Below are 27,997 nucleotides of genomic sequence, written 5' to 3'. Positions count from 1 at the left end.
TGATGAGTATACGTGCGACTTAGACACGGCTTTTGCCAAGGTCCACGAGGCTTTGCAAAAATCTCAAGAATGACAAAAAAAGGCAGCGGATCGCCATCGTCGCGATTTGAAATTGAAGGAGGATGATTGGGTGCTCTTACGTTTTGAGAAGGCACGCCTGAGAAAGAAAAAGGGAAAGGAGAGGCTTTTGCCAAAGCTTAGTATGAGATACTATGGACCTTTCCAGATCTCCGAAAAGATCAATGATGTCTCCTTGCGACTGAAATTACCTGACACTTGGAGGATTCACAATGCATTTCATGCGAGTCTCTTGAAACCTTTTAAAGGTGATGTGCCTGAAGATGGGGAGCCCAATGAGCAACCCGAAGTGGAGGAAAACGAGGAGATCCTTGTTCTTGAACAGATTTTGGCACATAAGGATAAGGGTAAAGTAAGAAGGCGGTTCTTGGTTAAATTCAAGAACTATCGTGCATTGGATGCGAAGTGGATGGAGGAGGAGGACCTAGCAGATACTCCTCAGATTATGAACCTTTACCTCAAAGCTTTTGGTTTAGCATAGTCTACTCCAAATGGAACCGAGAATTCAGCTTGGCCGCAGATATGGTGCAGTGGGGTGCACAAGAGGGGAATTACTCCGCTCCTTTGTCAACAGATGCCTTGATTTTTGTATATTAGAGTCATTGACGTCTCTTTGAGCTTCAGGGATATTGAGAGCTGACAGTATTCTGCTATATGACTATATGAAATTGATTTGTTCTTGACTTGTTTTTAAGTGCAGGAACTGATAGACGAAATGATTGCAGCATTTTGGTCTAATTAATCTCGAATAGACATGGTTGCAATAGGGGTTAGTCAATCGGACATCTATGAGGTCCCGACTGGATCTAGTTGCGATTGCTAGCTACATTGCCGATAAATCATGGTCTAAGATCCGAATGAATGTTGAATGTCATGTGATGTGACTGTCGATTGGTACATGTGCTAGATGTGTGTTCCTAGTGCGTAGGTACTAACAGTCAGTGTCTGCTAAGATGGTTTATGGCCTCTGTCTGTTTTGCAGGCGTAATCGAGGACAATTACAATGCTTTCAAGAGGGGGGTATGTCACAAAGTGATGACGTGGCTGCCCGCTATACACACACACCATCTGTAGGAAACCCTAACCCTAACCCTATCTGCAAAAAAATTAGAAACCCTAATTTTGCTGACGTGACAGCTGTACGGATCCCCGCGTTTTGCGACGCAGTTTGCGGAATTCTATACGGTAGCTTTTGTGACAGTTTTGGGGCCTAGCTTTTTGGCATTGCTTTTTCCCACGCAATGGGAGAGAGAGAGAAAGCCTCTTTGCTTTATTTTTATTAAGAGAGAGAGAGAGAGAGAGAGAGAGAGAGAGAGAGAGAGAGAGAGAGAGAGAGAGAGAGAGAGAGAGAGAGAGAGAGAGAGAGAGAGAGAGAGAGAGAGAGAGAGAGAGAGAGAGAGAGAGAGAGAGAGATAAACCTTCTGCACATGCAGGACTTCCAGTTGGGACTTGGTTAGCTTCTATGGGTCATGATCCGTTATGTACTCACTGTTCTTTGCGTCTACCTGAGTCACCTGCACACTGTCTTTGGTCATGCTCGTCTTCTCATGTAGTGTGGCTAGCAGTTTGCTTTTTACTTGGCAGAGCTGGTGTTCAGCATGGATTTCTCACTTGGGGATCTGTCTCCTGGTTGATGCCGATGCCCGGACCGCATCTTTTCTACGAGGGCTCAGACACAGATCCAGCTCTTATGCTTACCTCGACTGGTTACCGGCGAGGGACTTTGGCTATGTTACCACAGATTGCTTGGCAGGGGGATCCACAGACATGTGATAAAATCTTCTCAGTCATCATTAGCATTGCACTCTGGAATGTTTGGAGAGCTCATTGTCTTCACGTTCTTAGTGCGGCTCCACAGCTCCTTCCGTATACCCTCACTGCCATTTGGTTGGACATCATTCACACCCTCATTTGGCAGTGGGATTCTTCCTCAGGTACATCTAGAGCAGCCGAGGCTCGTTGATTTGACTTCTTTCGGCACTTACAGGTGAACAGATTACATGGCATTATGCACCTCCTCAGTGGTTTCTCCTCCACTCATCATACAGACCACCATGAGATTGTTCTAGTCGAGTTGTCACTATAGTGGCTCTCAACCTTACATTCCGCTTGTACACCCCACGTGATAGGCTATTTTGGCATCTGCTGGGGATTATATTGTACTCAGTAATATACAGCCTTGATTTTTCAAAAAAAGAGAGAGAGAGAGAGAGAGAGAGAGAGAGAGAGAGAGAGAGAGAGAGAGAGAGAGAGAGAGAGAGAGAGAGAGAGAGAGAGAGAGAGAGAGAGAGAGAGAGAGAGATAAACCTTCTGCTTTATTTTTACAAAGCTTTTGATTTCCAAGCTTTTGGGGCTCTGCTTTTGGCATCCCTTGTACCTTTAAATATGTGAGCAGGCCTCTCACAACTCAGAGCATCTGGACGCAGAGTCTGAGTGTGAGTGCCTGCTCGTACTCTTGTACTTTGAACACATATTAATACAAAAAAAATACCGAAAGGGGCGCCAGTCTTTGGGGCCAATATCTCTAGGCACGGAACTCCGCCGGGCTAGTGTCGAATAAATTGTGAATTGTGAACTGTTTTGAAGTGGTTATTTGGTGTTGTCGCAGTAGATTCTTGACTTGGAGTGTCCAAGTCTGTTACACACACAGAGAGAGAGAGAGAGAGAGAGAGAGAGAGAGAGAGAGAGAGAGAGAGAGAGAGAGAGAGAGAGAGAGAGAGAGAGAGAGAGAGATGAAAATGATATATTAACATCTTCAAGAGGCCAAAATGACCAAATCGTTACAAACTAATGAATCTGATATCATGCCTGGGTACAACAAATAAAATGAAACTAAAAGTGCTACTAGCTGGAACTGTGTGGGGTATGTTTGATTACTGAATCCATCCTCATATGTACTCTGGATGTCGAGAAAGTATGGCTTGAATCCTTTGCTGTAGTCATTGTTGATGCTGTGAAGCTCCTCTCCTTAGTCATGGGCGTCTCGATCTCCCTAACTCTAATGCTCAGTCAATGAGAGTACCCGGGTGTGAGTTTGGGCTGAGCTTTGCAATGGTGGTTGCTCCTCTATCTGTCCAATGTCTAATGTGAAGAAATCAGTAATTTGTCTTTGGGATTGTGTCTCTCCAAATCTCCTCAATATACTGTTGCCGTGTCCGCGTAACTCAAGCAAATACAGACCAAGAAATCTCTGGTCCTGATAGCTCATGATTTTGGAGAAAGATCTGAGGCCGAGAGAGAGAGAGAGAGAGAGAGAGAGAGAGAGAGAGAGAGAGAGAGAGAGAGAGAGAGAGAGAGAGAGAGAGAGAGTGTTATCCTCCTTGGTGGGGAGGCTCGCGGGAAGCGGCTGCCCTTTTGGGTACGCCGTGATCCGCACTCGAGGGACGGAACTGCAGGGCACGTGCCTGTGGCGAAGTTCCTCGGTGAAGTTGTACCCCGGTATTTAGGTGCTTTGCATAGGCGGGTGGGGAGATAATGCTCCCCTTCCTATGCTGTTATTTGAATCCGATCCCTTCCGGGGGAAATGACGTAATTCTCCCCAAGCGAAGCCAGATGAGCTACGAGAGCACCCAACTGCCATTCCCCCCGGGGGGGTCAACTTCACCTAAAAGGGGTTGGGAAATGCATAATGGGAGACATTACCAGCCTCAGCGGACGCCACCTGTGAGCCGACTCCCTTCCAAGCGGGTATGGCATTTCCTAGGGGAAAACCGTCGGGTTTCAAAGGCAGTTTAGTAAGGTGAGCGATAAGTTACCTGGAGGAGGCAACTCCAAAGGGAAGACCGAAGCAAGTCCCGCAGTACTTGGGCCTCTGAACATAGGTACTTGGTCGCTGTCACGCCCACCGAAATGGGTCTCTCAAGGAAACTAGTGACAAAAGCATCTGCCTTCGGTTTCTCGGGGCATAGTCCTGGTCATTCTTCTTGTCCACTTTTACGGTGGATAAGGGGAGCGGCCGGGCTTGCCCTGCCCGACTCCGAAAACAAAACAAAACAAAGAGAGAGAGAGAGAGAGAGAGAGAGAGAGAGAGAGAGAGAGAGAGAGAGAGAGAGAGAGAGAGAGAGAGAGAGAGAGAGAGATGAAATGTTATATTAAAGTTTTCAAAAGGCCAAAATGACCTATGAGACCAATCTGTTACAAAATGGTGAATCTAATACCATGTCTGGGTACAAAAGAACTAGATACTACTACTAGAATCCATCCTCATCTACACTCTGGATATCGAGAGAGTATGGCTCGAATCCTCTGCTGTAGTCTCCGTCGATGCTGTGTAGCCCCTTTCCTCAATCATGGCCGTCTGGATCTCTGTAGCTCCAATGCTCGATCGATGACAGGGCCGGTAGTGGCCGAATGAGTGTGGGCCGAGCTCTGCAATGATGACTGCTCCTTTGGGATTGTCTCTCTCTATCTCTCTCCAGTAAAGTGTCTCTATATCTTTGTAACTCAAGTAGATATAGCCCAAGACATCTCTGATCCTCATAACTCATGACCCTAGAGAAAAGACTGAAACCCTCTCTGAATAAGCAATGGAAACGGCCCCGTATCTCATAGTACACTGTGCAATGACATATGTAATGTAGGTCTGTCTCTTACTCGGCATATCCTGCTGTCTGCTGGTATCCCTCTAAATCTACCAGTCTCAATCTCCAGCTGATGTGAGGATGTGCGTATCTGACCAATGGCACACCGCAAACCATGAGACATATGTGTGTCCATGTAGCTGGGTCGAATCACAAACCCATCTCCTGTGAGGCGGAGAAGATGCTCTCTATAAAAATCCATCTTCGTGCCCAACTCCTATGGCGGCTATATCCATGTCCTCCTGGTATCCAGTTGGATCAGGTCCTGACGAATGAGTCTAGTAATCTCCACCCGTGTAAGAGACATCGAGGGTGCCTGAAGAGAATACTGGAAAGGGGCAGCCTGTCCATGGTGAAACCATGCGTCTGAAACCATGATGTCATCTGTGCATACCAGCATGAAGTGTCCCCTTGAAGAACTAACCGTCTGGAAGACTCAAGGGCCAATCTAGCATATCTGTCTCTAGTAGTATCCCACAAGCTGTGCACAAAGGAGATTGGTTTGGTGAGCGCCTCAATCTCCTTAGGAGGGGCAGCTAGCTCTGCTCGAATGATAGCGTGGGGTACGGAGGCCTTGGCTTTCATCAGTCGAAAGATCATAGATACCAAGGGCTTCTCCATACGTCTCCAACCATCCTGGCCTACAGAAGGTCCCCATGTCTGCCATACAACATAGCTGAGGCTACTAAGGTATCAAAGAGCCATAACTTTGTCCAAGGTTCCTGGAACTGAACCTGCGAACACATCCTCTCCAAGCCTCCCAAGGCCGCAAAAGCTCTAGTCAGTCTAGTCTTTGCTGCTCTCCCCAAAGAAAACCTCGGCCTAGTGAAGACAATCCCAAGGTAAGTGTATGCATTTGTATACTCTAAATCTCTTGACTATATGTGAGAGTCGGTGCTGGTCTCCTGATCCACTGTGGTGGTGGTGTTAAACACCATAACCTTGGTTTTACCAAGGTTTATAGACAATCCACTATCCTCTGCAAATTTGTGTAATGCATCCAACTGTCGCTGCATACCCTCTGGTGAGTCAGAGATCAACACAATATCATCACATATAACAACAATGGGATCCACGTCCTTGCCAGTTGGGCACCTCTATCACCCTCTGTGTCAATGTAATCAGACACCTCATCAACATACATACCAAATAGAGTAGGAGACAATGGGCAACCCTGTTTCACCCCAATGGTGGAGTGAACTAAATCAGATATCCCCTCCAGAGTGCGTACATGCCCCATTACTGGTCTGTATAGAGCCATAATCCCCCAAATCAACACTATGGGCACCCCCATCTCCTGCAGTCTGCGCATCAATCGAGCTCTCGGTACCATGTCAAATGCTTTGCGGAAATCCACAAAGCTACAATAAATCCGTCTCCCATGTGACCTTCCCTCCTCAATGATGGCTCTGAGTGTCAGCATATGATCAAGAGTGGAGAAACCCCTCCTGGAACCGGCCTGGCCCTTTGCTCGTACACCCTCACCCTCTGCCCAATTACTCAACTGTTGCTCAAGAATGGATGCATAGAACCGTGCCAATTTGTGCCCAACCATAATAGTGCGGTAATTCCCAGGCTCTGTAGGATCACTTGCTTTGAAGATAGGCACAATAGTAGACAATCTCCAAGTCTTGAGTAACCCTCAGACATGGCCCGATTGAACAACATTGCAAGAACCTCTACCAACATATCTCTAGCATGTGTAAAGTGCTCTGCTACTAGACCATCATGATCATATGCCCTGCTGGTCCTCATCCCGTCAATGGCTCTCTTTACCATCTCAACGTAAAGAAGGTGCTGGTGGGTGGGCATGGCTCTGTAGGATCTGGAAGGGGGTCTTGTCCAGGAACCGTATATAGCGATGAGGCATACTGGCCCCACACATCAGGAGAAGTAATCACTGGGGGAGGGGAGTGCTCATGAAAGAATCACCATGCCTCTCTTGAGTCTCTACTCAAGAACAGCTGATACAAGTCTCGCTCCATCTTGGCCAAGTAAGCTCGTTTCTTTCGTCGCACAAGGCGTTGGGAAGCAATCCTATATTGTCTGTAAGTGATGACTCCTAATAGAAGATCCCTCTGAAGCTGGGCTCTCATCTCTCTGCACTCCTCATCATACCAACTATTATGGGGCATGCTCCCAGAATATCGCCTCCGACCCGGTTGAGTGTGTGGGTATGCCTCTGATGCTGCACCATGCAGTGTCTCAGTCAGTAAAGTGGTGCACTCCTCCACTGAGAGGCCAGGACCAGCTGTGCATAGACCGCTATGGATCTCCTCTGTATAAACTGAGTCAGTCTCTGGTGTAAATGTATTACGGGTATGTGACCTACCTCCTGATGTATGGGCTGTACTATACTGAAATGAAACAGAAAATGTCAAAAGTGCATGATCCACTGCTACGCCCACTGGTCTGGCTCCCACTATGAAATGAGAGAGAGAGAGAGAGAGAGAGAGAGAGAGAGAGAGAGAGAGAGAGAGAGAGAGAGAAAGAAAGAAAGATTTTTAACGTCTATGTCAGGCCGAAATCGGCCTATGAGACAAATCAAATGTACATGGTGTGTATGTCATCCGTCTATCGGAAAGACAAATGAAACAAAACTGATACAAAACTGAACTGAATGTAGGTAGTGGGGTATCTGAGGAGGGATGGAGCTCTATCTCTAGGGGTATATGCATGTCTATATGCTCAAGGTAGTACAATCATGAGAATGCATCAAGCTATCTAGCTCCATCCTGTACTAATGGGGGGATGTAAGATGTGGTACATGGGCGGGTCTGGTGCCAAGGCTGCCCGGATGAAAGCTGGAGAGAGAGAGAGAGAGAGAGAGAGAGAGAGAGAGAGAGAGAGAGAGAGAGAGAGAGATGAAATGAAATGATATATTAACGTCTTCAAAAGGCCAAAATGACCTATGAGACCATCAGATACAAAGTGGTGAATTTAATACAATGTTTGAAGTATAAGTACAAAAAGTACTGAAAGTAAAAAATGAAAACTGAAAATGAAGTGTGAAATGTGAAAATGTAGAGTAGGCCCTCAATGACAATCTGGGTGTCGTGCTAGAATGCCTCTGATCCTTTGCTGGAGTCTTCGTCGATGGAGTGTGCTCCTGTGTCTCGGTCGTGGTCCTCTCGATCTCCCGAGCTTAGTCGCCCTGTCAATGAGGGTGCCTCTGGTATGAATGCGGGTACAACCCTGTGCTGGTGGTTGGTCTCTTGGCTCCCTCGATCCAAAGAAGTTTGTGACCTGTCTCTGCGACTGTCGTACTCCATGTCTCCTCAACAGACTATCTCTATGAGAGAGAGAGAGAGAGAGAGAGAGAGAGAGAGAGAGAGAGAGAGAGAGAGAGAGAGAGAGAGAGAGAGAGAGAGAGAGAGAGAGAGAGAGAGAGAGAGAGTGAGTTTACACGAAGCGGTGGAATTCTGCTTCCAGATGCATTGGCCCTAAAGAGTGGCGCCTGTTTTGGTATTTCTTTCGTTATGGAAGATCACAAAGTACAATTATCGGGGAGCATCTATTTTGCTATTTCTTTCTTTATGAATGATTACAAAGTACAATCGTGTGGGAGCACCTGCTCTGCGTTGTAAACTGCGAGAGAGGGAGATGGCATTGTAAACCAGAGAGGGCCACCAAGACTCATATTTAAAGGCCAAAAGCCAAAAGAAGCATCATATATGAAAAGCTTGCGGCCCATAAGGAAAATCCGTAAAAATATGAGATTTCCGTATTATCCTTAAATGTCTACCAATGATTTTAGGATGCCCACTCCATCATATTTTGAAGTTCCAGATTGGTATACTTATGACCAAATATCGGTGGACCAGCTTACCTTCACTTTCATTTCTTTGTGCGATAGGATCTGGTAGTTGTTGCTCTGGCTCCCTGTCCTATATCACTCCTAAGTCTTCGGAACCCTAGTTGTTTCCTGTAATTCTTTGTTTGGACACTGAGTAGAATGTGCTCAACCTCTCTACAGCCATAACATTTGCCCTCTTAGGCATTTCACTCACCTCTTGCACTCAAACAAGTACACGTTTTCAAGAATACATCAATCAATCAATTTTTTAGGACTTACCATTTCAATGCATCACGCACTGCACTAGATTCAACCCATTCAACATGCACTTAAGAAATAGGCACAACTAAACCAAAAGCCTCAAGATATAGCTCTAGTAACTGAGGAGAATCTACTAAGTCCTCCTCCACCATCCACTTTGCCTCAAGATATAACTCTAGTAACTGAGGAGAATTTGCTAAGTCCTCCTCCACCATCGACTTTGCATCAAGAGCCGAATAGTTCTTGAACATGACCAAATATCGGTGGACCAGCTTACCCTTCAATGTCATTTCCTTGTGCAATAGGATTTGGTCCTTTCAACATGTACTTAAGGAATAGGCACAACTAAACCAAAAGCCTCAAGATATAGCCCTAGTAACTGAGGAGAATCTGCTTAGTCCTCCTCCACCATCCACTTTGCATCAAGAGCCAAATAGTTCTTGAACATGACCAAATATCGGTGGACCAGCTTACCTTCAATTTCATTTCCTTGTGCAATAGGATCTGGTGGTTTATTGCTTTGGCTCCCTGTCCTACATCACTCTTTAAGTCTTTGGAACACTTCTGATTTATCATCAATGGTTTTCTGTGATTCTTTGTTTGGACACTTAGTAGAATGTGCCCAACCTCTCCACAACCATAGCATTTGCCCTCTTTGAAGTAGTTTGCACGTTGCTCTATTGTCAATCTAGGCCGTGTGGATTTCTTATTGTGCTTCTTAGAAGATTTTTTTCAAATGACTTGGACACTGACTCATCCGTCGCATAAAGGTATCCCAAAAATGTGACTATAAGGAGAAAAGGCATTGGGAATCCTTGTAGCCCAAAAAAGTATCAAACTTGACCGCTTGGTCCCCATCCTTGAATTCCTTAGTAGTCTTCTTCATCTTTTCCAGGTTGTCATACTGAGTAGCTTGTAACAAGTGATTCTTCTTCTTCCTCGAACTTGTACCAAGAGTGTGGGCATCACTTTGAATTGTTAGAGGTGGAAGAGGTTTCCTCCTTTGAACTAGTAGACTGGTTTTTGTGCTTTGTAGGCTTTTTTTCTTTGGTTTACTTTTCTTGTCCTTCCTTCGCTTCTTTAGTTTCTTCTCATCCTTATTGGAACTAGAGGAAGAAGAATTGTTGGAATTGTCAAAAGACGAAGAAGAATTGGGATTGTCCTCAAAGAAAATACGCTCTTTGATCTGATAGCCTCCTTCGGCTTGTTGCCCTTTCAAGAGTGCTTTTAGCTTTCATTAACTTGTTGATTTCTGTTCAAAAGCTTTGTCAAACTCTTCCTGTGAGTATCGCTTCCGTTTCTCTGCACCTAGATTTGCCTTGGTCTTCATTGCAGACATGGTCAGAGTGTGGATGACCTTCTGCCATTCGTCGTAAACCTCAACAATCAGACGACTCTTCATATGCTTCTCATAATTTGTGTCCTTGGAGGCGCCTTGCACAGGTGTCAATCTTAAGCTATCACTTGCACTTAGATCTGTTGAGATCCCGTGCAGAAGGCTTTCCATAGTCCTCTCCCCATGCTTCAAAAGAAGGCTTGGCCTCGTTGCAATCTTTGTTGATTCTCTTCGTTTCCATGCTAGGATTTGAGTGCTTTTTATTCTTGGGCAAAATTGTAGTAGGTCGGATGTTGTCCTCTCTGTCGGGTTCATTATTGGAACCCATGTGTGCAGAAGAAGTTGGATCGGATCCTCCATAGGAGGGGAATCGTTTGAGCTTTGATACCATTGTAACAGGCTTGGATACCCAAGTGAGAAATCAATAGCAACACACGGACAAAAATTGCAATAAACTAAGAGAGAGAGAGAGAGAGAGAGAGAGAGAGAGAGAGAGAGAGAGAGAGAGAGAGAGAGAGAGAGAGAGAGAGAGAGAGAGAGAGAGAGGAGGAGGAGGAGGAGGAGGAGGAGGAGAGAATTTTAACGTCGTAGGAAACTATTCCAAGAGACCTTAAAAATCTATCCGACCAGGAGAGTTGAACTCAAGACCTGTTATTCAAGAGAGAAATGAAATGTAATTAACGTCTTCAAAAGGGCAAAATGACCTAGGAGGAGAAGAAGAAGAGAATTTTAATGTCGCAAGAAACTATCCCAAGAGACCTTAAAGATCTATCCGACCAGGAGAGTTGAACTCAAGACCTCTTATTCAAGAGAGAAATGAAATGTAATATTAACGTCTTCAAAAGGCCAAAATGACCTATGAGACCAAAAGGTTAGAAGTACAAAGAACTGAAAAGGAAATAGTGGGTAGGGGTGGGGTGAAAGCTGATACGAGAGAGAGAGAGAGAGAGAGAGAGAGAGAGAGAGAGAGAGAGAGACACGAAGTGGGGGAGTTTTGCCTCCAAATGCATTGGTCCCAAAGCCTGGCGCTCCCGTCGGTATTTCTTTCTTTATTGATGATTACAAAGTACAACTCCCGAGGAGAACTTTCTCTGCAATTTGTGCACCGTAAATTGTTAGAGGGGGCCTTGAAGGCTCATATTTAAAGTCCAAGGCCAAAAAAAGCATCAAATATGAAAAGCTGGCGCCCATAGGGCAAATCCCCGAAAATCTGAGATTTTCATACTATCCCTAAAAATCCGCTGCAAATACTGGGATGTCGGAAAATGTGCCACATCATTATGTTTTGAAGTTTGAAACGGGTCCACTTGATTCCGGCGCTTAGACATGTTATTTTAAATTAGTATGCCACGTTATCACATTTGTGACATACTACTTACGTTTAAGGATGGAGGTCATACCTGTATGCACTCCAAGATACTAACAGAGGGATAGTCGGGACACCTTGAAAAGTGTATGGCATTTCAGTATGCACACATAACCCGCCGATAGATGATAGCGTGTTTCATAAGGAAAAACATTATGGGTATGTGTAGAGGTAACTTATGTTCATATCGGAACTTCCATGGAACAGGTTTGTCTTTAATCTGGCCACGGTCATGAGAGCCCCTTCATGTGGTGTGAACCTACATTTATAAAGCATACAGGATGCAGAAGTTTTTTGTTTTTGGTTGTTTTTCTTGTTTATTGGGTTTTCTAGGTGAGGGGGGTTTTCAGTTCGGAAACCTGCTATGTTCCTATATCCCATATTATCACTTGCAAGATCCAAAATGAAACAAAACAAGGATGATGAATGCATTGTTTTTGAGAGCAAGGCTATTATGCCATTGCTTGGAAGAGAATGTAGAGATAGAACAAAAGTCTTAGAAACATGTCCCTGTAGATATGAAATTGAATTACTCTTGATCATTTTACTTTTTGCATAAGAGATATTATATTTTTCATAAAAAGGTGCTTGCAGGCCACATATTACCGCACAATACTGTCACATGTTTAAAAGTGGAAAAATTTGATGGTGGAGCTCATGAAGTCAAATTCCCGGAAGGTCTTATTACACTTGCATGTTTGTGGAATATGACACTATGACTGACAATTGGTAGATTTAAGGAAAGTATTCCCTGTTCTCAAGGCCATAGAATGGAATTACGTGTGATTTCGATTATGCCAGCTTGTGGCTACTAATGTGCTTTGAGTGGCTACAGTTTTTTCCTGTTTTTATTTAATGATCATTGGACATCAGATTTGAGTTACGGTTTGGGTTATTTTCTTTTTTGTCAGTCCTTCTTTGTGGGGGTATATGGTCCTGTTGACGTTTCTGAATGTCCAAGGTAAACTGGCTTCCAGGTTGGTTGCTACACATCAATTTTTTAAATTTCTGCCAATTACAGATGATGATGTTTGTTGTTTTTTCATTTTAGGATGGGGGCTGTACTTTTGGGTCTCTTTCATTCCCTTGATTGTAAGTGCTGTTTAGTTTCTGTTATAAACCAAAAGGCTCATGGCTGTATACATAGTTAAAAGCCAGTCTTAGCTAGCTATCCATCTGCAATGACAGACTCCCTTGTAAAATGCATATTAATCAAGATTGTAAATTGGACTAGCAATATTGCAACATGCTTAGCTAAAACAGGTTTGCTGTTATTTTCTGCGTTTTGATTTGGTTTCCTTTCTAGTAGATGGTTCTTGCTATTGGAACAAAGTTACGGCATATCATTACAAAAATGGCCGTGCAATGCTTTGAGAAACACGCTGTTGTCGAGGGCCTACCTGATGTCAAGCCAACTGATGAGCTATTTTGGTTTGGAAGCCCCAGACTTATTTTGTACCTGATTCATTACATACTATTTCAGGTCTGTTTCTGTCGGTTACTGCTACTTTGGCATCACATATTATGTGGATGCTGAGTTTGAATTGGTGACATTGTGGCAGGATGCTCTTGAGCTATCGCTTCACTTTTGGACCACGGTAGGCTGGTGACTCTTCCTTGCACTGAAGGACAGTGGAGCTATGCTAACCTCTTATGATTCTTTTCAAGTGCAGTTTGAATTCTCAAGCGGCAGTTGCTTTTACAAGCACCAATATATACTTCTAGGGCGTCTCCTGCTTGGGTACGTTTCTGATTTGCAAAATAAGGCATTATGTGGTGAACTAGAGTCTTATGCTCATTGTTTGATGTAGCAGAGCTCTAGCGCAACTGATATGTGGCTACGTTATGCTTCCAATCTATGCTCTTGTTTCACAGGTAAATGTACACCAAAATCTTTTTTCATGTTACTCATAGTAGTTCATGTGTATGTCTTATATGACGGGGACAATAAGGTCTCCTACAAGGGAGCAGAAAGAGCCTGAAGAAGCTTTTAGTTTTGTAATACCAGACATATTGTTAGCTTGACAATTGGAATATTTAAGAGGCATCAAACATGACGAGCTCAAGTTTTTGATATGATTCCTAGAGATTTGGGTTATGCATGGAAAGAGACGAAGGCAGATCAGGAGATCTAATACTTACCTGGTTCGAGTGGTGGGTGTCGCTCAGGTTCTCTGCAGTTGTTTCCCTTTCGGCATGATACCTCTCCCTTGCCTATTTTTTCCTCTTTGGCTGCAAAGAAACTCAGCCCGGGCTCTACCTGTTTCGGTCTCTGTTGCAGTTTTCGTAGATCGCTCCTGGTCCTATCCGTGTCTAATGCCGTGTAGTTTGGCTCCTGTTGGTGATCTTTACCCATGCTGGGCTTCTTCTTTGGCTTCCCAACTCTTATGGGTGGACGTGCTCTTGTTTAGTGGGTTTGTGGTATGCATGTTACAGAGCTGCTGGGTGTTTTCTTCCTCTTTTTGTTCACTAGGTTGCCAAACACTTTTACTCTCTTTAGGAAAGGTTTTGTCCCATGGCTTTTCCCAGTTCTTGGCCTTTGGCGTCTGGCCAAATTTCAGCTGTATCTAGTAGAACTTTCTGCCTCTTGTATCTGATAAGAGTTGTATTACTTAGGAGATATAAGAGGTTGAAATCCAAGAAGTAGTCTTGGTCTTTTCTTGGCTTTGTATCTTTGCCATCGATAAGATCACTCTTCTGATGTAATCGATATTCTGTGTATTTTTCCTTCGGGTCTGTGCCCTCTTTGTTCAACAAAGAAACAGAGGGAGAGAGAGAGTATATTGCTGCCTCAAAGAAACCAGTATGACCTGCGAGATAAAACCTTACATGCAAAGGATACATATCTCCTCTAAAAGAAATAGAAAAACCAGTCTAAAGCTGAAAGGTGATAAAACTGAGTATCTACAGGTACATCCATAGTCCAAAATGCCCAGGATATCGCTAAAAGCTCTCTCTCAGGGCCATTCATGTGGTCAGTGCAAAGACCTTGTCATAGGGCTCTCGAGAAAAGTCTTTGGCTACCAACTCTGCCTATGCTTGGCTGTTCGACTTGCATAGGTCTTGCACCATTTGACACAAATTACCTTTGCTTCTTTGGTTTTGGAACAACTCTCATGTACCATTCTTCTCAATTGGAATCAATCTCAGTCTGCATAGCCTCCTTCCACTCTGGCTGTGAAAGGGCCCCTTTAACAAAAATAGGTTCTCTGTCTCGCAATGCAGACATCAAACATGGTTCATATGGAATGAATCATAAAACTCCATCTGTTTCACACCGTTGTAGATCCGAGAAGCTCTCGTAGTTGTAAGATTGGGATCCTTAAGAGTATTCAAAAGCCAGTTAAGAAACTTGACACTTTCTCCGTCAGTAGTGATAGAGGCTGACATACGAATTTGCAAGTCAAATCTTGAAACTTGAGGGACAGGAATGGGAGAAAAGGGTACACCGAAGGAGAGAACTATCATTAGGATCACCCCAAGCAAACACAGATTTGGAGATAGAGTGGAGGACACGGTTGCATGGCGTCCTCATACTGAATTTGAAACGATCCTAAAGTAGGAATGTCTCATATGTGTAGAAGTGAAGTATTGCCCGTGTATTGGCAGTTATTGTATCCCACTATGCAACGTTTTGGTAAGGTGCTTGTGCCACCTCGTGTACGAACAACGAATAGGTAGATTCTACATGCTTTGGGACTCTCCCAAAAAGAGGCCTTATTGGTTACACATTGCCCCATGGGATTTCCCTGGAATTTTCCAATCGGTCCAATATTCCGCTCTATGGATCGATTGGATAGGATTTATGTTATGCATCACGATGGTTTTTTACTTAAGGTTTTGACAGTGACTGTGGAACGCCAACATGTTCTTTCGGACCACTTTCTCGTGATGTTTTAAATATTGGAGCAGCTTGTGTATATGCTCAAAACCTTGCTAGCAAGGTCTCCTCTGAAGTTCAATAGCTCCTTTTCGAAGTAGTATGTGTTCAAAGGTCATATGGCTCATTCCAGCTTTATTGTCGCATTTCCCTCTTTTGATCGTTAGGATGTATTTGTTGCCAATGTGTGGATGGTGGCAAGGCAATCAACGTCACTGCGAAACGTGTTTCAGCAGCTTGAAACGTTGCAAAGTGAAATGCTTGGAAAACCTTTTCCCTTGAGAGGATTTGGCCATTAAAAATTTATTTATTTATTATGTATATTCTATTTCAAGCTTATAGCATGTGTCTCTACTTAGCGGCTATTCTGGTTCTTTTCTTCCTCTCTCGCTCTTTTTCATGCACACATCACATGCGTTCATTGTATACACTTGTCATACTATCACAAGACGGGCATCACGTGCCAACGGAAAAGAACAGACTGAACAACTTTAAGCACTTCAATAACAACTGAATTGAAAGACAAAGACAACACGGGAGTGGCGAAGTTCCACCCCAGAGAGTATTGGCCCCAAACCTTGGCGCCCCTTTCGGTATTTCTTTATATTACTTGAACTTAGTACATTGCCGGTACTCCACCCTCTGCACCTTCGTACTGAAGCATGCCAAAGACTGAGCCCTCTACACTTATTCAAAGGCCCTTGGCCTTGAAAAGCAGTTTACCTGAAAAGCTTGAAACTCAAAAGCAATTGGCTCAAAAATAGATCCCCAAAAGCTGCCAGCGTAAAAGCTAAAATCCGTACAGCTTTGCCACGTCAGCAATCAGCGTAAAACACGAAATTCTATACAGCTCAGCCATGTCAGTAGGCCATCGCAAAATCCGGAAATCCGTACAATCTGCCATGTCATCAATTGTTTACGCGCGTGTGAGGATCTAACTTTATTTTAATGCCTTAATGTCCTCTAGGCCCCATCGGACGGGGTCTCAAAAGTTGGCGGAACTTCTTCTTTAAAAATAGGCCACTTGGCAAGACTTTGTAAGTCGGTAAAACTTCTTCTGCTGCTTCTGCTTCTTCACTTAGGGTTAAGGCCCCTCGGCCTGGATCTGCAAGTCGGCTTTGTTCTTCAGTGGCTTGACATGTCAGCAATTTGTGACACATCTAGAAGGTGAGGGGAGTATTTCTTGTATCTCGCCTTCTTCTCTCTCTCTCTCTCTCTCTCTCTCTCTCTCTCTCTCTCGTTACATGTGACAAGAGAGTTGTGTTAAGTTGTAACGGACATTGATATACGATCATATCATATATCTTTATCAAGATTGATTGGAGCATTTCTTGTATCTCTTCTTCTTCTTCTCTCTCTCTCTCTCTCTCTCTCTCTCTCGTTACATGTGACAAGAGAGTTGTGTTAAGTTGTAACTGACATTGATATACGATCATATCATATATCTTTATCAAGATTGATTATCGGGCAAAAAAGTGTGCACATATACATTGCATTGTGAGCACCTATTTTGTGTATACATAACTCTATACTGGCGTTTCGGTCAAATGTTTTAGTGAAAACTTGGCCGAAGGTGAAATGTTTTGGGTCTGAAACCTTTCACAGTTACGCTGATGTTAGTGGCAATATGGTATTTATAATGCATATGTCCATCGTCAACAACTGATAATGTTGGAGGCACTATTGGATGCTACTCATGCTTAGCTTGTTGTAGATACCAATAATGAAACTTTGCTTTCGGTTGCACAATGTATAGCCAAACACATTACTGATTTACGCATGACTAGCTATCAAGTAGCTAGAGTGGCAACTATCACCAAGCGAGTACTGGATAATAATGACAGAGCATCGTTTCTATTGCAATTTGCATCCCGTGCATGCTCGTGAAAACATCATCATTCTGAAAAATGATGTAAGAGACAGGATTGTGGACCCCTTCGCATTGACTTTTGTGTATCATGCTTTCTTTGGGTCCTTGATGGATTCCCGAGAGAATGTAAATGTTGATTCATGGGCAGCTAGGAACTCTTATGTTTAACTTGATGCATGCCCATGTGTCACCTGATATGGCTGCTACTTTTGAAACTGACATTACCGAGGTTGAGGTTGAGGATGTCTTGCTTCATTTGCCCAAAAAGAAAACCTAGGATGGGATGGACTTACCAATGAATTATTTTCTCTGTATGCAGACGCTCTGAAGCAACCACTTACAACCCTTTGTCAGCATATTTGGGCTTTTGGCACCATGCCAAATTCTTGGAAGATTGGGCTTATTAAGCTATTACCGAAGGTCCCTTTCCCTTGTAACTTTAAACAATGGGCGACCTACTTCCTTAATGGGATGAATTTATATGATTTTTACGAAAGTCTTTGCTAATTGTTTGCATCTATCCAATGCAATTGGATTTATAAAAGGGCACACTATTTTGCATACTATTCTTAATGTTCAGCTGGTCATTGATTATACTAAATCTACCAATCAATAGGTTGTTATGGTTCAGTTGGATTTAGAGAAAGCATTTTTGGTCTTTCATTGCCGAATTTGATGCATGCTATAAGTTTTGGTCCTTGTATGTCGAATATTATACACACCATCAATGCCGGTTCCACCTCTCGTGTCATGATGAATGCTGGTTTCATTGACAGCATATCATTGCTTGTTTCGTGAGACAGGGTTGTCCTCTCAACCCTTTACTTTTTGCCATTGCTACACCCCATATTAAGGCTTCTTTCTCATTTGGTAATAAATAATGAAATTGTGGGACTTTCTTTATCTTCGGGACAACAACTTGTAGGACAAACATTGGCTGATGATTCTTTAATGTTCCTCAAGGTAGTGTCACGTGCACATCTAACCCTATGTGCATGTGGACAAGCTATCTTAGGTCTAGGATTTAGGTTAGCCGGAAGTATTCTGGCATCTTTGTGAGCCTGTGCACAGGCCGTGCATGTCCAGTCACTTAAGAGTAGTTGCATATGCTTTGCACACCCAGTACCACCCAACGCTTGCATTGTCCAAGGCAGTACACCCAAATTTCCACGGCATTTTGGGGCAGTTCAGTTGCAGGTATTTTATTTATTTATTATGCCACATTTTATGAGGTCATGGGGTTGTAGGGATGATTGCTCGACCCAGCCTGTATCATGTATATAAGCAGAGGAGGGGGCGCTCATTCCCAACATAAGAGGCAGTAGAAGAAGTTCCAGCAACTTGCAGTGCATCTTCTCAGCAAGACCGGCAGAGAGCCCTAGCGTTTTCAGCCAACAAGATCAGCCCTAGCGTTTCTATTGCAGATCAGCCCAAGTGTTTTCTATTGCAGATCAGGCCTAGCGTTTTGCAGTTTCCGTCGTCAAATTCAGCCAAGTCAGGTAGCATTTTCAGTATCCAGCCATTAGCCATTGCAGATCTAGTCCTTAGCTTTGTAGATCTCACCTACCCGTAGCAGATCCTTGTCGTACCCTCGGATCAGCCAACGTTTTCAGTTTCAGGCCGCTGTTTTCAGATTTCAGCATCTGCGATTTCAATGCATCGTTGCCGAGTCATCGTCTTCGCCATCCTCGCCGACACAATGTCGGTGTTCAGTAGAAAGTCTTTGTTTTCCAGATTTCAGCATTTCAGCCCTAGCGTTTTCAGTTTTCAGCCTGTCCTCGTCGTCGTCATCATTGTCTTTGACATCGTCGGCATGTCCATTGCATCTAGACCATTGTACCAGATTTATACAATCTTTAGTATAGACATCTCTCGCCATAGAGCAGTGTGACATGAAACGTTTCGGGGTTTCGTGCGTTTCGGTGTTTCGAGGTTTCTGAAACGTTTCGTTTCGGAGCTCAAAGAAAGCGAAACACAGGTTTCGTTTTATATGTATGTTCGTATAATTATACATTGAATATACATACAAATTCATATGTAAAGACATGAAATACCAAAATCTAGATGTGAGACTTGAGTCACGAGTGAACAAGGTAAGTCGGCAGCCAGCTGCAACAACGTGGAGGTAAAGACGAGGGGGCCATGCTGACGTGTAAGGTTCACAGAGAGAGAGAGAGAGAGAGAGAGAGAGAGAGAGAGAGAGAGAGAGATTATTCGATGTGCGTGAGGGTAAAAAATCTATCGATTTTTTGAGGCGGCCTTTGTGCATAGCTTTAAAAATCCCCGAACGGGTTGTTTGAGGTTAATTGGTCAAAAGGGGGCAAAAAAGAAAAAATCAACTTGTTTCGCACGTTTCGCCGAAACGTTTCGGCCGTTTCGCCGTTTCGGGGTTTCAGAGGGCTGAAACAGGTTTTTATGTCACTATGCCATAGAGAGAGGGGCCTTGGAGGAGGAGGGTTTTGAGAACTGTTCGGTGTCGTATTCTTCTCTCTCTCATTCTCAGCACTTTCATTCACAGTAGCATTCACTTTGTTTGTGATCATTGCACTCTCTCTCTATAAGGAACGGAAGGCCTCCCTTCCTTAAGTAAAAGGAATCCTTGAGCACATTTCGGAGCACTCATCTTGAGCAATATCAACATTCACTTCCGCTTCACCTTACGTTGGTATTAGAGCGTTTTGGCAGTGTTCTATATCACTCAAGGAAAGAACCACATAAACTTTTTTTTTCCTTGTTGGGATCGCACGTAACCCAAGTCCACTTGAGCGTGCCAATTCCTATTCGTGTTTTTGAAGAGTGACAGGTAACTCAAGAAAGAAGGGCTTGTCCAACCTCCCCTTGTTCCTCTTTTCACGCATTAAGAGTGGACCGTGCACTTAGCGGCTGGCCAATCGACGTGAGGTGGGAAAAAACAACTTTGGTGTGAGCGTAAGACCGCCAAGGGGTGCGTTTGCAGGAAAGAGTCGAGCTCGGGTAAGAGAAAAGCCTTCTCAAACACCGATTGCAAGCTAAAGAACTCAAGAACCTCAAGAACCCAAGTTCCTTAAGAACATAAGTACGCAAGATCTCAAGGTATGGTCATCACCTGAAGCGGAATGGATACTTTCCGTGAAGGTGATGAGAGTGGAGTGGGTGAAGAAGAAGTTTCTACACTAGGAGAATTGTTCCCCGATCCTCCCCCTTCTCCATCTACGCCACGGACTGCACCAAATCCTATGGAGGCTTTGGTCAAGTTGATGATGGATATGATGCTTCAACAAGAGGCGCAACGCGCCACCATGGATCTCGACCGCAAAGAACGAAAAGGCAGCAATGGAGGTTCAGTGCAAGCATGCGCGCGAAGCTCAACGCATAGCGGCCAAATAAAGGCGAGCCGCTTTGGAATTAGAGCGTGAGGCGCAGAGAGCAGTGTAATAGGGAACGGGGGGAACACAGCCGAAACGTTCCGAGACGGTGTTCCGCACGAGTCCCGTTCTCGAAACGGAGATGGGAATGGAACGCCGTTCCGGAACGGTGTTCCGGAATGGGGGGAACGAGGCGGAACATGAGGCGGAACGGACAAAAGTAGGCATTTGGGGGCAAAAAAGTCGGCTTTTGGGGCAGATTTGAGAACTGTTTAGGGAACATATTTGGTGCAATTTGAGAGGGGCAGATTTGGGGGCAGTTTTGGGGTTGCTTAGGAGTTATTTGGGACTAAGCTGAATGGAGGTAATTCAAGCCTTACTTTAGTGGACCGTTCCGGCCCCGGCCCCGGCCCCGTTCCCGTTCCACCCCCTCCTCCTCCTCCCCGTTCCCGTTCCGGGTAACTATGGCAGAGAGACCAACGCATGCAAGAGTTGGTCCTACAGATACTCACCTCGAATCGGAGCCAACAAGGATGTGCCAATCAAGGATGTGGGCGGTTCATCAAGTAGTACAAGTAGAGATGCGGACTTCAACAATCTAGTCACCGAGAAGTTGATGTTCAGTAAATATGACGGTAAGATAATGTCATTCATTCTTGGCTGCACCAATTTAATGCTTACTTTGCTACAACTAAGAAAACAAGAATAGCAAAGTTTTGACGGCAACCATGTATCTTGCCAGTGTTTGCCATTAATTGGTATCACGCATGGCAAGAGGCACAGTTGGCCGTGCACTTGGAGAAAGCCGAGGAAGGCGTGCCCCTTTCTTTCAATTGGGCCGACTTCCAAGAAAAGCTCAAGGCGCGATTTATGCCACCTCAATACTTAGCGTGGTTGAAAGAAGATTGACGCAATCTCAAGCAAAATGGTATGCCCGTTATGTCTTTCTCTAACCGTGTTTTGCAGCTCGGCACCCAATTATGCAAATCGGATGATGAGCGCAAAGAGGCATTTCTTTTCGGATTGGACGAGTATATCAAGTTTGATGTCGAAGTACTCGATCCCATAGATCTCAACAAGGCGGTAGCAATTGCTCTCGCATAGGAGATGGAGCACAATAAGGGAAAGCCCAAGGAGAACAAGTCTTCCAATAATACTTCTCAGACTCCTCATAACTCACAAAACGGTAAGAATGGTAACTCTTCTAGTCCATCTTCCTCTAATCCTTCGGAAAAGAACTCTCAAAATGAATCTAAGGGTAAAGCTAAAACACGCGCTAAACCTAAGTTAACCTCAAATGAAAAAGCTGCACAAGGAATTATAGGAGGATACATAATGCCAGAAGAACAGATCATTTATGCAAAGGAAGGTCGATGTTATCAATGTCATGTCAAGGGTCATATAAAGAAGGCATGTCCTAAGACAGCACCACCCAAAGAACCCAAAACACCGACAACTACCCCAAGCACTTTAGTGAATCTATCTGATTCTCCACATGTTTCTGACACACACATTGATGAGTCTCTCTTTAAATGTTACGGTCATGTGAAAGGTCGGCATTTTGTCATATTGTTTGATTCAGGCAGTATGCATGATGTGATTGGTGACTCTCTTGCTGAAAGAGCCCGCCTGGAGACTAGCCAAACAACTCCTCTCGAGGTGTCGGGACCCTCTCATTACACAAGAGTGTCTTGATGTGTTGTTATTCACTGTTCAACAAGCTTCCTTCCGTAGAAAATTTGTTGTTGTCTCCTAAGGATGTGATATGATTTTGGACACTAGATGGTTTCGTAAGCATAACCCTCTCATTGATTGGGCAGACAATACACTCACTCTAAATGCGAAAAGTGACTCTCCCATGATATTCGTGGTGAGGAGGGTCTGCATTCTTTACCTCTCATTTCTCATGTGCAGGCGAAGTGTGAATTACGAAGAGGAGCACAAGGGGCATTTATCTATGCCTCTCCCGTTACTCAGAGCCTAAAGGCTCCAAATAGGTATTCAACTTTGTTTACGAAGTATGAGCACCTCTTTTTGCAGGATGATCTTCAACCCGTCTCCCTCCCGAGCGGCCGGAGGCATAGTCACAAGGGACGTGTCAGGTGACAAGGAACAGGGGATGGGGCTCAAATGGATTTTTAGTGTAAAAAAGAGGGCGGGACGGCAAGTGGGGATGGGAAGCTAAAAAATAGGCATCCCCTATGACTGTGGCTGGAGGACCATGGCATCGAACTCACGGGGGGGGGGGGGGACAACCAATCAGAAAGGCTCTCTACCGTTTGAACAAGACACAAGAAGAATAATTAGAGCGGCAACTCATGTAGTTGGTGGCCAGATGATTCATATGCCCTAATGTAAGTCCTTTTGCTGCTCCTATTTTATTTGTCCGCAAGAAAGATGGTTCGTTTCGTTTGTGTGTTGATTACAGGGCTTTGAACAAGATGACCGTCAAGAACAAGTTTTCAATGCCTTACATTGAGTATATCCTCAATAGGCTCAATGGGGCAAAGGTTTTCAACAAGGTTGATCTCAAAAGTGGTTACCATCAGGTAAGGGTATTCAAAGGCGATATCTACAAGACTGCCTTTCCCATAGAGCGAGGGCAATGGAAGTATGTGTTGGATTGACAGGTGCAATGGGTACATTCAACCGTCTCATGTTAGGCCGTTTTGACGATTGATTGCGTGTGTGTGTTTATCTTTCTTGATGATATTCTCATTTTCTCTGCATCGTGGGAACAACATGAAAAGGATGTTGAAAAGGTAAGTTGTACATTGCAGCTAAGAAATCTGAGTTTTTTCTGATTGAAGTTACTTATTTGGGTTATATCATTTTTGTAGATGGTGTAAAGCTTGATCCCGCAAAGGTGGAACAGGTTCGTAATTGGGATTTGCCCAAAACTGATTATGATGTGCGTTCTTTTCTTGGTTTATGTCAAGCATATAGTTCGCACATAGAGAATTTTGCACGCATTGCCACACCCATGATGGATGTTTTGCAAGGGGTGAAAACTCGTCGACAGCGCGTGGTTTTGTCCGAAGCAGCCGTTGAGGCTTTTTTAGCTCTCAAGGTTGCGGTGACAGAAGTGCCGTGTCTCATCCTTGCTTCTTGGGACGACCCCATCGAGTTATTCAGTTTATGACAAAGAACTTCTGTCTGTTATTCACTCTCTCAAGCATTGAAAGCATTTTTTCTATGGTGTAGAGTTCACAGTTTGCACAGATCATCAAGCCCTCAAGTGGCTCCAGTCTATGCCTAGTGCACATTGGAGTGATCGCCGAGCACGGTGGTAACAATTTTTTGAGCAATTTGGTGGTTTGATTCAATATGTGCTTGGTAAAGCTAACCCTGTTGTAGATGTGTTAAGTTGCAAAGGACAGATCCTGGTTCTTGAGTCAAGATCCACAGTTTCTATTTAGGGTGTCTCTTTCGATATCATGAAGAACGAGTATGCAGATTCCGAGTTTGGTAAGCAATGGTTGCAGGCTCTTGCTCCCCAAGGGTCCAACAACTATCTCATTCGTGAAGGTTTGTTGTATTTTCGTCACCGTCTATGTGTGGCCCTCTCTCACAGGTGGGCACAGGGGAATGAACACCACTTTGAAAAGAATAGAAAGATTCTTTTATTGGCCTAAAATGCAAATAGATGTGTTTCGTTATGTCACACAGTTCTCCATTTGTCAAAAGGTAAAAGCTCCTCAAGGTAAGCAGCAAGGCCTCTTGCTACCGTTGCCTATTCCCGATTGGACTTTTTAGGACTTTTCTATGGATTTGTGACTAACCTTCTACATAGTTTCAAGGAACACTCAGTGTTTGATAGTTGCTGACCATTTCAACAAATTTTTTACATGTTGATTCCCTGTAAGGCCACAGTCACTGCGCAAGATGTAGCATGGTTGTTCATTAAGCATTAGTACCCTCTTTGTGGTTTGCCAAAGTCAATCGTTTCAGATAGAGATGTTAAGTTCACGTTAAATTTTTGGCGCGCTCTCTTTGAAAATTTTGGCACAAAGTAAAATTTTTCATCTGCTTTTCATCCATTTTATTTATGTTTTAATTTAATATGCCACATTTTATGAGGTCGTGGGACTGTAGGGATGATTGCTCGACCTAGCCTGTATCAGGTATATAAGCAGAGGAGGGGGCGCTCATTCCCAGTAGAAGAGGCAGCAGAAGAAGTTCTAGCAACTTGCAGTGCATCTTCTCAGCAAGACTGACAGAGAGCCCTAGCGTTTTCAGCCAACAAGATCAGCCCTAGCGTTTTTGTTGCAGATCAAGCCTAGCGTTTTGTAGTTTTCGTCGTCAGATTCAGCCAAGTCAGGTAGCGTTTTCGGTTTCCAACCATTATCCATTGCAGATCGAGTTCTTAGCTTCGTAGATCTTACCTACCCGCAACAGATCTTGGCCGTACCATCAGATCAGCTAGTGTTTTCAGTTTCAAGCCGCTGTTTTCAGATTTCAGCATCTGCGTTTTTAGCGCATCGTCGCCGAGTCGTCGTCATCACCATCCTTGCCGACACAGTGTCAGTGTTCAACAGAAAGTCAACGTTTTTCAGATTTCAGCATTTCAGTCCTAGCATTTTTAGTTTTGAGCCCGTCCACGTCGTCGTCATCATTGTCGTCGACATCCTCGGCAAGTCCATTGCATCTAGACCACTGTACCAGATTTGTGCAATCTATAGCATAGACCTCTCTCGCCATAGAGAGAGGGGCCCTTGGAGGAGGGTTTGAGAATTGTCTGGTGTCGTATTCCTCTCTCTCATTCTCAACACTTTCATTCATAGTAGCATTCACTTTGTATGTGATCATTGCACTCTCTCTAAAAGGAATGGAAGGCTCTCCCTCTCCCTTCCGTCAGTAAAAGGACCCTTGAGCACAGTTGAGAGCACTCATCTTGAGCAATATCAATTATTCACTTCCACTGCACCTTGTAGGTAGACAAAGCAAATTTGAGCAAGCATGATCTCTCTATGCACTTGCTCCTTGTCTTCGCATAAACATGTGTAAACTTGTAATAGACTTGGACACGCCAAGCCAAAGATCTAGAACAACATACTTGAGAAAACTGCAAACAATTGAACCGAACTTGAACCGGGAGAGAGAGAGAGAGAGAGAGAGAGAGAGAGAGAGAGAGAGAGAGAGAGAGAGAGAGAGAGAGAGAGAGAGAGAGAGAGAGAGTCGACACGAATCGGCGGATTTCTGCTTCCAGATGCATTCGCCCCAAAGATTGGTGCCCCTTTTGGTATTTCTTTATTATTGCTTCACAAAGGTAGGATGTCCAAGGGCCCTCTCTCCGCAATGCTCCCAAGCTAATCTGCATGAGAGAGGCCCTGGATCTACTTATGAATGCTTTACAGTAGCCTCATGCCCAAAAGTAACTGTTATGAAAAGCTGGGCTCCCAATAGCTAGAGCCCTCTGACCTCGAGTACAAAACTTGAGCCTGCGCATATGTTAGTACTTTACCGTGAATTTTGGGAGGCATCCGTACAGTTCGCCAGGTCAGCATCTCTGTGCAATTTGGGGGACTTTGCTTTTCTCTAGGAGGTTTTAGGCCCTTCGGCCAACTCTGCTGAATTGGGCAGGGTTAGAGTTAAAAACCTAACCCCTTGCCCCTAGACCATAATTTGCAAGTTAGAAGCCTAACCCCCTCTTGAGAGAATTGTAATCGCCCTTGATTACGTCTACAAAACAAACAAAGGACAAAACCTAGCAGACTGCACATATTCAACACTTGCACAAAGATAATATTCACTGAACATTCACATCATTATCCTTGTAGGGACGTCAGATGAGAATCATGATCATTGTAACTTATTTAGCAATCACATCTAGACCGTGTTGATTTTTTCACGAATGTCTTGATCTATTAAATCTCGTCACTATCACATTTCCATCACGTGTCCGTTACTAGATAAAATGCTGCAGTACTTTCATCTTTCCGACACGTACACAAACAATACACACATGAGAGAGCGCATGTAAAAAAAAACATTTTAGGGATTCCCATTTCAAATGTACATCTTTTCATAGTGTCGCTTAGCAAAACACTGGTAGCGTGTCAGTATCCTTGAAATCTCAAAGAGAAATCAATGGACTTTATTCCCATTGAGGTAACCTGTGACAAAGGAGTGGACTAGCTCCCCTCTTGTGCAATCCGCATCGCACTAGATTCAACATACTGATTCATCAATACCTTTTGAAATAGTTGGAGCTAAACCAAAAGCCTCTCTAATATCTGAGGAGAATTCGCCATGTTCTCCTCCTTCTCCATCCACTTGGCATCAAGAGCCGGATAATTCTTGAACTTGACCAAATATCTGTTGACTAACTTATGTTTCACTTTTCTTTCCTTGTGTGCAAGGACCTACTCTGGAATGAGAATCTCTCATACTTTTGATTGCTCATCTGGCTTCCTGTCCCATTGACACTTCACCTTTGAAAGGTCTCAAGAGATTCACATGGAATGCATTGTGAATCTTCCAAGTATCTAGTAACTGTAGTCGGAAAGATACACCATTTATATTTTCTTGTGCTTGGAAGGGCCCATAGCATTGCATACCAAGGTTTGGAAAAAGCCTCTCCTTACCCTTTCGCTTTCACAATCGTGCTTTCTCAAACCGGAATAGCACCCAATCATTTTCCTTCATCAATTGCAAGTCACATTGATGCTTGTCTACTGCCTTCTTATGTTGTGCTTGAGACTTTTGCAAAGCCTCCTGTACCTTGGCAAAGCAATTTCTAGCTAGATCTTGTGTATACTAATCTGCTTCAAAAATCTTCTCCTTGGTGCTCAAAATCGGCGGAACCTTTCTGACACCCTCGACGATCTCAAATGGTGCCTTCCCTATAGACATATGAATTGTGTTATGTAAGAAAATTCCACTATAGGCAGGTACTTTTCCCATTGAGTTTTATGACCAGTGAGTTAGCTATCTTTGATTGCCCATCTGTCTGTGGATGAAATGAGGGCGAGAAGTCAACGTGAGTGTCTATATTCTCCCATATTGCTCTCCAAAACAAGCTCGTAAAGGTGGGGTTCTATCTAACACTATAGATTCACTCATGCCATGTGATTGGCTTTCACTGCTTCTTTACCGGAATGAAGTGAGCTTGCTTGTTGAAGTTGTCAATGATTGTCCAAATTCCATCGTGTCCACTCTGAGTCTTAGGAAGGCCAAAGATGAAGTCCATTGCTATACTCTCCCAAGGTCGGTTCGGAATGGATAAAGGCTGTAAGAGTCTCGGTGCTTTATGTCTGTCAAAACTTGACCTTCTGACACACCAAACAATATCTTTGATTGCCCATCTGTTTGTGGATGAAATGAGGGCGAGAAGTCAATGTGAGTGTCTATATTCTCCCATATTGCTCTCCAAAACAAGCTCGTAAACGTGGGGTTCTATCTAACACTATAGATTCACTCATGCCATGTGATTGGCTTTCACTGCTTCTTTACCGGAATGAAGTGAGCTTGCTTGTTGAAGTTG

At 44.0% G+C, this 27,997-nt stretch overlaps 1 protein-coding gene across 5 annotated transcripts in view; it reads left to right on the top strand.

Moving 5' to 3' along the window:
- Nucleotides 1-27,997, top strand: part of LOC147424605 (MLO-like protein 10) — a 65,599-nt gene that overhangs the window by 24,753 nt on the left and 12,849 nt on the right. For all 5 annotated transcript variants that reach the window (XR_015186438.1, XR_015186439.1, XM_086500339.1 and 2 more), the window contains exons 9-14: nt 12,329-12,378; nt 12,469-12,509; nt 12,727-12,900; nt 12,980-13,015; nt 13,091-13,158; nt 13,232-13,292. Coding sequence is in view for 3 of the 5 variants with exons in the window: in XM_086500339.1 (XP_086356465.1) it covers nt 12,329-12,378; nt 12,469-12,509; nt 12,727-12,900; nt 12,980-13,015; nt 13,091-13,158; nt 13,232-13,292 (430 nt within the window). In the remaining 2 variants the exon portion in view is untranslated. The remainder of the gene's footprint in view (nt 1-12,328; nt 12,379-12,468; nt 12,510-12,726; nt 12,901-12,979; nt 13,016-13,090; nt 13,159-13,231; nt 13,293-27,997) is intronic.

The sequence above is a fragment of the Adiantum capillus-veneris genome, chromosome 25 (genome assembly GCF_014529385.1).
Source record: "Adiantum capillus-veneris isolate H3 chromosome 25, ASM1452938v2, whole genome shotgun sequence".
NCBI lineage: Eukaryota > Viridiplantae > Streptophyta > Polypodiopsida > Polypodiales > Pteridaceae > Adiantum > Adiantum capillus-veneris.
This window is presented reverse-complemented; position numbering and strand designations above follow the sequence as displayed.